We start from the raw sequence: 11,716 nt of genomic DNA, 5'->3' as shown, positions 1-11,716 counted from the left end.
TCCTAATGGAAATTTAATATGATTTGACTCCAAGTTTGATATGATGATACTAAAATTGGAGAATTTGTGACGAATAACAAATTTCCATTAAGATAAAAATATTAAACGTGTATTATTTCTAATCGAAGGAAGATACGGTAATTCTAGAACATCTTGTGTATGCCAAAGCATAAATTATGTTGATTATGTGATTGATTTCTATATAACATTATATAACCTATAGTAGGCCTCAGTCTTTGGAACGAATTACTAAAGAAACAAAAGTCAACATCGTGTGTGTCAAATGATTAACCTTTAATTTCTGTCTCTGAAGTTACCATTGCGCTGATACATTTCGTGATGAATAATGAAGTGCGAAGTTTAGAGATAATGAAGATTCATCAATATATTATGATTAACATTAAAAATTACGAGTATGATTTTAAGAAACAAAATATTTACACTTGCGCTTTCGCACTTTTAAATTGTATTAAAGTCAAAAGATCTGTTTTTTATTCCTGCACTCTGAACTGGTGCACACAGTGTGCAATAAGTTCAAGTGAAACAAACGTATATTTGTTTCACTTTAACTTATTGCACTGTGTGCACCAGTTCAGAGATTGCAGGAATAAAGAACAGATCTCATAATGCAAAATTAGATTTAGGGCAAGAACAAAAAAATGTGAAAAAGAGACACATTTAATAAGATAGGCGCAGGATGAATCAGACGGTGTAGTTGATGGTGAGACTGTGACAAGTAGACTGGGACAGGGACAACCAATTAACTACGTAATCGTAATATAAGAATGGATGGGAGTACAGTGGCGAGTGAGAGAATGCGAAGAGAGAGAGAGAGAGAGAGAGAGAAGATCGGTTTTATAAGAAAAAAAAGAATAAAAAAAATAATTATGCGGTAGTATCGAGAGGACCTGGCGCCTCCTTGTCGCCAGTTTGGTTATGGCCTTATCCAATTTTTCCAAGACTAAAAGCAAATTTATATTAGGTACAATGAGTATATGTGAACATGTACAGGTCCAAATCTGTAAATTTCCAATCTGCAATTTGTAATTGCGGCTCGCGCGGAAGCGTTTATTAAGCGTTAAATTATAAATATAATTAAGAATTTAAATTATAAATAATTGAAAACACATTCCGCGCGCCCCGCGACACATGTGTAAACACACACACACACACACACACATACACGCATATATACACACACACGTAACAAACACACACATACACACACACATACGTAACACACTTTTGTCAATTGCGATTTTGGATAGACCATTTAAGTAAGGGAAAAAGGAAATTTATCTATCACCTTCTTATTACCAGATATATTACATCTGTGTATTGTCTGTCTGTTCCGTTGTTAAAATGGATTTTTATCATAACGTTTGTTTATTTCGAGCAATCCTCATTACACAAAATAAGAAAAGATAATTTATTAATAAAACCATTTACAAATCAACGATGGTGGTGTATCCGATATGTATTGACAAGTGAACCTAATTTTTGCACTTGTTTTTTTTTTACTGCGCTTTCGGCGTTATTAATACAAATACAAATGTCTTTGTTTTCTTTTTCATCATTATATTACTTATAAGTTATTTTTAGATAATTAATTTTTCAGGAAATATCTTTTATATATTTATTCTAACTCGCCGATTATATATCTCAACTACGAGCCTTGAACTCGCTGTATCAATCGAATATATATAGATATAAGTGAAAGTATATATAACTAAAGATATGATATTTTAAGGAAAAATATTTCATAATTGATCTGTAATTTGTTTCCAATTATATTATACTTTATTGCTTCTAAATTTAGCAATGTATCCTATAAAGTACGTACAACATAGATTTTCTCGCGTAGACTTATTATTTCTAGTTATATTCCTTGAAACTTAGAAATCTAGATCAAACAGATTCCTGTTTACTTTTTGTCTCTAATTGGTCTTTCGTTTTACAGATGCGAGTATCCGTCTGGAAGCGAGTATCCGACATACATCGCTAGGATTAAGGCTGAAGTTTCGGATGAAAAATTCCAACAAATTGCAGATCGATAGATATTCTAGTTTCAAATAAAAGAATAGAGCTAATTGATGTTTGAATAGAAAATTCGAGTGAAAATCAATGTTGTTGAGTATTCGAAAAATAGTATATATGCTCCTTTCAAAAGTAACACAACTAAAAAAATAAGTAAGTTTCTCAAAAAAGGAGAAAAATTATTTTCCATCTTGACAAAAAGTTATTGATTAATCAAATAATATTGACAAAAATAATATACTTTTAACATGATTGAATATCACTTTTTGTCATTTTCCTTTCACACCCTTTAAAAAAATGATTTTTTTTTAACTACTCTTCTTGAGTGTTGTAACGATTTTTTATGAAGTTTAGTTAATTCACTTTTGATAAATGGTAGGGTAATGTTCACTTAATTATTGCTAATGGTACCGCTAATCACTTTAATTTTGGCTCTGCTGATCACTTTAATTTTTTTTTTATTGATATACAGTACAGAATTTTGAAACTACGTGATTATAATACAAACAATTCTAACGATCAAATAATTCTAAAACAATTTTTTACTAACCAAAAATCAGTATAAAATTACCAAATTAACATTTTCGGCAATTCTAGCGGCACATTGGTGTTAATTCATTCATGGTAATAATTTGATAGTCACGTTTTTTTGTTTTTGTTATTTTTGAAGTAAGAGAGCGATATTTTATTTTAGATACAATGTTAGATTTGACAATTGGAGGAACATGATATATTTCCAAGAGATCGCAGTTGGATCTTTAAATCCAAGAATTTTCGAGTGCGATGAAAATTCTACCGCCGGTATTCACGAGACAGTATTTATAGTCCCTTCTTATTTTAAGACCCTCTCAAGTAATGTCTTAAGATATTAAGACAACCCTCTGGTCGGTATTCATAGTTCGTTCTTATTTTAAGACCGTCTAAGTTCAGTCTTGAGATGTCACGAACCAATCAGAGAGCCACATTAGCGTCTTAAGACATTACTTAAGACGGTCTTAAAATAAGTATCGATTATGAATACCTTGGATTGATTTGTGACATCTTAAGACTGTACTTAAAACGACTTATATAAGAATCGACTCTGAATACCGACCGTAGTCCATTTTTATTTTAAAACAGTCTCAAGTAATGTCTTAAGGTGATAATGCGACACTTTGCGAGCTAGTATTCGTCGATTTTTATATTTAAGATTATCTTAAGTACAATCTCAAGAAGTCACGAATCGGTTAAAGGACCATATTAAAACGTCTTAATTAAGACATTATTTAAGATGTTGTAATAAGAACGGACTATGAATATTGACCTCTAATTGATTCCTTCCTGATTCAGTGACCCTTCATCTTAACTTTAGTACACATCTTAGTTTTTGGCACCCTTACTACACACGTTCGATTATTCGTGTCCTGGATTAATTTTCATCACTTTTACAAGTATATATAAATTATTAAATTTTTACATATATTTTGACATCTTTAGAAAGTATTTGTACCAGTTATATATTCATAACAAATTGTAGATAAATTGTTAGAACTAAATATAGTTAAGAAAATGAGAAAAATGCACTGTTTCATATAAAAATGTAAAACTCTGAAACAAAAATGGTTAAAGGAAAAATATAGTTCAATATCTTAAAATTGATATTCCAAACTACAAAAAAAAATAGTTCAAGTGTCGGCTGTCCAAAAAATTTAGTTATTGAGTAATCTGAAAATAATGTTTTTTTAATATGCATGAATGGTTATAAATTGAAGATGTATTGCAATTTACATTTTAAACAATGCATTTTATTATTATTACTATCGTGTTAAAAAATTTATTAGGAAAATATTCTTTATAACATTACAGACAATATAATATAATATTACTGACAACATTTAGCACAAGGATACCAAAAATCGTGTTTATTAAGGGCTAATATGTTGTTCTAGAGTTAAATTCTTTTTTTAATAATTCACGAAATATTCCTTCAATACAACCGACAATTGGTTGAAAATAAAGAAAAAAATAAAAATTTTTTAGTTACAAAAAATATACACACTGGTACACACGTTGGGTCATTTGTAATCTAGAGGTGAACTTTGGAGTTATGCCAGTTAAAGGATACGCACGAATTGAGGTCGGCAACGCGCAAAACTTGTTCTCTAGATGCCAAACTTTTTTTTAGAAATAGAAAAGAAACCGGTATTTGACCAGGTGCTCTTAATATTTCAAAGAAACGAAATGCGCAGGACACGAATGATCCAAAGGTGTGTATTAAGGGTTAAGATTTGTATTTAAGAAAGTCTTAAATATAAGAATCGATTATGAATATCAGCCTAAATTTCCATGCAGGTTGAAACGAAACGATTTTGCGCGCGTCAATATGGCTGCCGGCGACTCTACGGCGCCTGCGCGACAGTTGGTGCGCGGCAACATGGCCGCCGGCAGCACAGATCCGCACCATCCCGTCCCGGACTGTCCCGTGCGCCGTCGCGCTCTTCAGTCAAGTCAAGTGACTTCAGTTCCTCTCCGCGCCTCGACACGAGCGTTTTGATCCCGTGAGTTGGTGTGTCGCTGCTTCCTCTTTCCTGCGTCAAGCTGCGAGCCATCGTTGCGTCGACAAGTTGAGAGAGTTTTTTTTAAGTGCTTCGCCTCTCCTGCATCCGCAACCGACGCTACGGGAACATCATGGCTGAGAGCAAGGGCGCGTTAATCGCGAAAACAGTGCAGAAACACGCGGGCAGAGCGAAAGAGAAGGTAAGCGCACTTCTGTGTGTCTCTCTCTCTCTCTTGCGTGCTGTCCCTCTCTCTTTCTTTTTTGAACAGATCGCTTTTCTCAAGCACTCGCGAGTCTCCTTCGTCCTCGCAAAATTAACACAAGAATTTGCTGCAGGCAACCAGAATTGACCATAACCTCCTTGATATGTTTCTCAACTAGACGCCGCGATATTCCGCTAACTCCGCCAACGTCGGGGTTAACGTTTCGCGTCACCACCGCGTGACAATTGCATCGTGTGCCTCGCAATTAAATCTCTTTCGGCTCTTGTTCAAATTAAGCTGCAGACAGACAACATAACCAGTGTTGGCAACATACATTCACTAAATATTGGCCTATACAGTTGGAAAAAATGTGTTGAATTTAACATATATCGCATGTCCCAAACGGTTCACTCAAATTTTTGGATTAATTTAACACAAAATGAATATGTTCGAAGGTTACACAAATATTATACGTATTATGTAAAAGAATACATACAAAAAAGATAAATAAACCGTGGAAGCATATTTTTTTAAGAAAATTAACATTTATGATATGTTAAATCAACGTATTTTGTTCATTTGTCTTAGAATTTACGTTTCAAAACACGTTATTTTTATGTTACTTGTTCACTTACTCATAAATCGTGTCATTTTGACACTAAGAAACGTCATATCAATTTCACAAAAAATCTTTAAATAACGTAACCACATTATGTTAAATTAACATTCGAATATGTTAAAAAATTCAACACAAACTGTTAACACAAACGTGAGTGGATCGTTTCCAACAAATACACAAATTTCTTTACTGACATTCATTTGAATAATTATGCATATCATAAATTTACAATAACGTAATTAGGCTCGTAAGATTGCAGAGCAAATTTCAATACTTAATGGTCTATAAAGTTAATATATCAACATTTTTTTTCAAATACAAATTAAACACATTTCGACTTTACTTAGTTTTTCTCAGTTTGTATCTAATAATTACAATTCTTTTTTAACAATAATTCTTAACGACTATAAACTTTCATACAGACACTTTTAAATTTCATCTCATTATTATTATTATTATTAAATGAAGAGGATATTGTAATTATTATAAACTGAGAAAGACTAAGTAAGTGTTTAAAATTTGTATTATTTAGGAAAATAAATTGTTAATATAATAATTACTGCCTGTTGTGCATGTCATGTGTAATATTTCAATATTTGTTAACGTTGGCGTACATTGACTATATCGTCTGGAGCTACCTTTAGAGGTAGTAGAATCGTGATTTCTCTGCCGATATGAAAAATTCGTGCGATTTATGAGGGAGATAAGAAAAGCGTACGTAAATGTGTACAATCGCGTTTTGTTCGCTTGACTCGTGAGTCTCGTGACACGGAAACGGAACACGCGGTGTTTCCGCGAGATTTCTTCGTCGCGATGTATCATTCGGATATTCTGTCATTTGCATAGAATTGTATGCGACGTTGCTATAATATTGATGAGTGATTTTATAAATTCAAGCTCATCAGTATTGTAAAATTAAAATGTCGACGAATGATAACAACTAGATTCGTATCGGAGTGAATTTTGGTTAGCGGCGAGAAAATAAAAAAAACGGTAATCTTCTAGCAAATTTCTGCTACATCTCGTAAAAGAAAACGTAGCAAAACACTTTCGGCCAAGTGCACACGATAAACAAACTGTCGGTCAACTGTTGTGTTTATTAAAAATCCTTGGCAGGTATATGTAACTGCGCACATGAGGATGACACAGTTTTATTTGTTTTCCGTAAATGACATAACAGTTGGCTGATACTTTAGGTGCGATCCATTTGTCGCTGCAAATGCTTCGTTAATTAATCAGAAGAAAGAATCTTACCAATCAACTGACCAATCAAAGAATGCTTTGAAACATTTGCAGCGTTAAGTGGATTGCACCCTTCGTTTATTAGCGAATTCGGTCACTTCTCTGAGAAAAATGTCTGGTTGAAGATGGACGAATCAGAAAATTCTGATTCGTCCATTTTCAATCAAAATTTTAATTAATTTAATCAGACGTTTTTCTCAGTATTGCAATGTATTAGATTAGTACGTACTAAAAACGACTATACGTGAAATTAGCAAAGTTAAATGTAAAAATATATAAATATTTTAGGCCCGGTTTTTCATTTGCTAATTAACTTGTTAGGCTTAACCTGATAATGTAAAAATTGTATTTTTCTATCTATGGTTACTCAATAAACTGTAGATTAGTGCGTACTGAAAGTGGTTATATGTGAAATTGAACATATAAATATTTTGGGTCCAGTTTTTTATTTGTTGGATAACTTGTGATTAGACGTAAGATAATAATGTAAAAATTATATTTTCCTATCTATGATTAATCAATAAACTGATTGTGAGAAAAATGTCTGGTCGAAAATGAACGAACCAGAAAATTCAGATTATATCAATCAGAATTCCGGTTATCTCAACTAGAATTCTATAATAGATTTAAACAAAAAGTTCTGATTCGTGCATTTTCAATCAGAACTCCAGTTAATCCAATCAGACATTTTTCTTACAATTTTGTTAGTGCGATAATTTTGTAGTGAATAACTTTCGAAGTTACTACTACAAAACAGTTAGTTTAAAGCGAGTGTTTTTAAAAAGTTTTTGTGGTATGACAATATTGTCAACAAAAATATCGAGTTTTGCGATATATTATATTTAACCCTCTAAACACAGTTAGAAGGTTAATTATACACAGTTGGAAAAAATGTGTTGAATTTAACATAAATCGCGTCCCAAACGGTCCACTCAAATTTTTGAGTTAATTTTACACAAGATGAATATGTTACAAGGTAACACAAATATTATGTAAGAGAATAAATACAAAGAAAGATAACATCGACACAGTTTGTAAACGTACCGTGGGAATATATTTTTTTTCAAAAAATTAACATTTATGATATGTTAAATTAACACATATTTCATTCATTCGTCTTAGGATTTACGTTTTAAAACACATTATTTTTATGTTACTTGTTCACTTACTTATAAATTGTGTCATTTTGACATTAAGAAACATTGAATATCAATTCCACAAAAAATCTTTAAATAACATAATCACATTATGTTAAATTAACACTCGAATATGTTAAAAATTTCAACACAAACTGTTAACACAAACGTGAGTGGACCGTTTCCAACACAAATACACAAATTTTTTTACTGTGCAGTTAGACAAATATTATTTTTACATTCTCATCAATTAGTAAAGTTATATTTACTAAACCACAAGTTGACCATATATGAAAAACCGAGCCTTAAACGATTATAAATACCTAATAATAATATTATCATGTTTGTAACGGAATATATATATATATATATATAAAATTTCATTGTTAATGTTGATCGTATTATGCCACTTTATTTAGATACTTTGTAAAAAAAACGCCTTGAATGTGTGCTAATCTAATGTAATGTGAGTGATCGAATTTATATCATTGATATCGTTTCAGAATCGATTGTGTATCTTGAAATGAGATTAAAATTACAAAAGTGAACAAAACTAGGTATATTGACCAATGAAATTATAAATATTCTAGTGATTTTGCTCACTTCTGTAATTTTTACCTCATTTCAAGCTCGATCTCCCTGCTCATGCCTCTCGTGGTCCTTTGGAACTCCTCGTGGAAGTGCGTTGCGCTTTTTCACCAGCGCGGCACGGCGCCTGGCAATGTCGCGCGAAGCTTACATAATCGGTAAACACGTTCGCAATAACTACTGTAGCGGTATCATTTAAAATGATAATTGCGCGACTCCCACCGGGTTCATTCTGACGTTAGGAAACCGCGCGTGTACAGGTGATCCTGACTACACCTCGCGTCGTGTCAGTGCCTTGCTTATCGGCAGCGATCGTGTATTTTCGCGGTCGCGGAGCACACGATCCACGTCATATGATTTACGATTTTTTGTTGAGGACTACCGCTTCAAGGTGCCACGTATATTTACTGAACAATCCTTTGGCGATTGATCCTTGAAACTTCGTATCCGGGAAATGCCCGACCACATATTAATATTATCTCGATTATTGACGCTTCAATTAAATGGGAATTGAAGTTGAGCGAAAGAAAACATTTTTATGTACCTTTATGCGAATGTTTTTTTTTTGTATCTTTAAAGCCCGCTTTAGACAATCTGTAATTTTAGATTTCATAGTAGAATTCTATTTATAATTTTATGTGCCATGCATTTGGCAGAAAGATAAAAGGGGTGCACATATTTAATACATACGTATAATATGTTTAATATATGTATGTAATTTTAATTTAAATATTTTTCGTATTACACGGTAAATATATAAATATATTATATTTGAAAAATAGAATTTCATCTTGAACTTTGACACAAAGTATAGGTTGTCTAACGTAAGCTTGATGCAATTATCGATATCCTGTAGTTAAAATAAGTCTTTTATTTTTCACGGTTCCAGAGCATCCTCTATAATAATCTTGGCGTTTAAACTACAATGTCCTGCGTGGAAGATATATTAATATCTATCATAAAAAATAAGAGAGAGGGGAAGAGAGAGAGAGAGAGAGAGAGCAAATTGTTTTATAAATTACAGATAAAATGATGACGAATATCTTGTATCCTCAATAATTTTCCTTCAATCTCCACGTCATAAAACGACGTCGGTTGCCCTTGATACGAAGTGAAGCTGATATGACAGCTATTAGATATGGGATAGAATGTTGCATTATGCCGAGTCTGTGACGAGTAGATCGTCCGCGATTGAATATAAATTCACGCGCATTTACGGCGAAATCATCCACATTCTCACAAGTCACTCAAGATGGAACGCTATTTACATGTTTTACTTTTGATGATTCACTCACGCGCGACGAGCAGAGAATCTCTCTTACTTTTTTTATAAGTGTTATTTAACAATTGTGTTTTTGTAGAAATGTCGTTTTTATTCCACTTTTCATTTTAGACGACATATTTGCAACGATCGTTTACAGTAGAAAAAAGTCGAGAATTTCTCCACTTTTTGTCGTACTTAATTTGAGCAATCATTTCTGTCACACGTATTACTTGTGTGTCAAACATTCTTATATTTTTAGCGATTCATTGCGATCATTCCGAAACAGCTGTCCCAAAGTTTTTCTCTATATCGATTAACTTTCATTTGAAGATTATATGATATATATATTATACATATGTATCACGTATTTGTAAATATATGTTTATACACAGTTTTATATTTTTTATTGCAAAATTTTGTAAATTAATAATTTATAAAATAATTCTTTATTCTCCTACACAGAAAAAATGATGTATTAATACAGCATTAGTCAACAGCAATCTAATTGAAAATAATTTTATTAATTTAATGACAATATTAATGAAATAAATAACATTTTATTAAAACAAGAGCATTTGTTTAATTAATATTGTCATTGAATGAACAAAAATTATTTTCAATTAGACTGCTGTTGGTTAATACTATTATTACACATATTTTTTCTCGTGTATAAAAATATTACTTAGAACGAATTCGATTGGATGCACTCAATGCGTAGTAGTGCATATTAAAACCGTCGTACACAAATTGTCGTAAAGATGTATATTTAATGGGAACGAATTAAACTGTGAAATCTTCAATACACATTAGATGTTTTTTTATTCCTGCACTTACAGAACTTTCTTACTTTCATCATTTATCAAACATATACTTATTTCACTTTAAGTTCCAGAAGTAAATTATTTCATATATAGAAAACAGACCTTTTATTGTGCTGTCAGGTAAAATATCTATTTTATAATTCGAAATATTTGCATTTTACTTTACACTCAGGTTAAATCAGTGTATAATGACTTTGATATGCACCATTGCGAATTGCATCTAACCGAATTCGTAACTTAATTAATTATTCGTTTCTAAAAACTTTATTAAAGTATCTAAATTTTGTAAATTAGTAATTTGTAAAATAGTAATTTTTCGTTTCTACATGATGTATTAACAGCATTAACTGACAGCAGTTTAATTGAAAATAATTTTGTTAATTTAATGATAATATTAATGATATTAATAATAAATAACATTTTATTAAAACAAGAGCATGATGTATTTATTAATGTATGTAGTCATTAAAACTATCATTGAATTAACAAGATCATTTTCAATTATACTTCTATTAGCTGTCTAATTGTCTGATGTTGTTACTCACATTTTTCTATATACATTTATCTTTAGTACTTATTTTAATACAAATTTATTGGGATCCGAAAGAGTCGCAATTTGTAATCTGGTGACCGCTGATACGAATTGAAGCTACGGAAATTTGCGAGAAAGATTTCTCAAAGCATTGTAGATCGCGATGGCGCACGTCGAAGTATTGCCACTTCCGTGGTTTACCTGCGCCTTAGATGCATCGGGGACCATTGATGCATCGCATGGACATTGCATAAGCGACTCCTCCGTGTCACGCAATTCGTGTGCGCGCGTCATCGGTGTCGGTGCCGGACTTCTTAGTATATAAATAACAAACGTCCGCAATGTTTTTTCTCACGCCTTTGAAATCGTTGACTTCCCGTTTGTTCTACGACAAACGGAAAAGGAATGGCTTAACATAAAGAAATAACGAATATAGACGACTTGAGCGCAGTTCTGCGAGACAAGTGTATTTGCGAGTAAACTCCGTGATATTTTTGATAAGAAAATATATCCTTGCAATACGAAAAACGATAAAGTAGTTAATTCTCGATTTTTTAATCTAATCTTTAGGAATATTTTTCTAAATAATAGTTAATTCGTATTCTCTGAACCGACATGATGGGGAGGAAAGAATGAGAATTACCTCGACTTATCTGGCAGAACCGGTCTAAAAGTTGTTATAGGGCTATTCTCCTGCCTAAATCGAGACCGGGATTCGAATCGAGATAAAGACTGGAG

At 32.1% G+C, this 11,716-nt stretch overlaps 1 protein-coding gene across 3 annotated transcripts in view; it reads left to right on the top strand.

Annotated features, from left to right (window-relative positions):
- Positions 1 to 4,520: 4,520 nt before the first annotated feature.
- Positions 4,521 to 11,716, top strand: part of Amph (amphiphysin) — a 53,201-nt gene continuing 46,005 nt past the window's right edge. Inside the window, exon 1 of one of the 3 annotated variants that reach the window (XM_018457413.1) lies at positions 4,521 to 4,773. In XM_018457413.1, the coding sequence (XP_018312915.1) occupies positions 4,705 to 4,773 (69 nt within the window). In that variant the 5' untranslated portion in view covers positions 4,521 to 4,704. The remainder of the gene's footprint in view (positions 4,774 to 11,716) is intronic. The other 2 variants (XM_018457419.1, XM_018457426.1) reach the window with 2 other exon arrangements.

Source organism: Mycetomoellerius zeteki, unplaced genomic scaffold (assembly GCF_001594055.1).
Source record: "Mycetomoellerius zeteki isolate Tzet28-1 unplaced genomic scaffold, Tzet1.0 scaffold114, whole genome shotgun sequence".
NCBI lineage: Eukaryota > Metazoa > Arthropoda > Insecta > Hymenoptera > Formicidae > Mycetomoellerius > Mycetomoellerius zeteki.
Note: the sequence above shows the minus strand (reverse complement) of the source record. Positions and strands in the feature narration are given on the sequence as shown.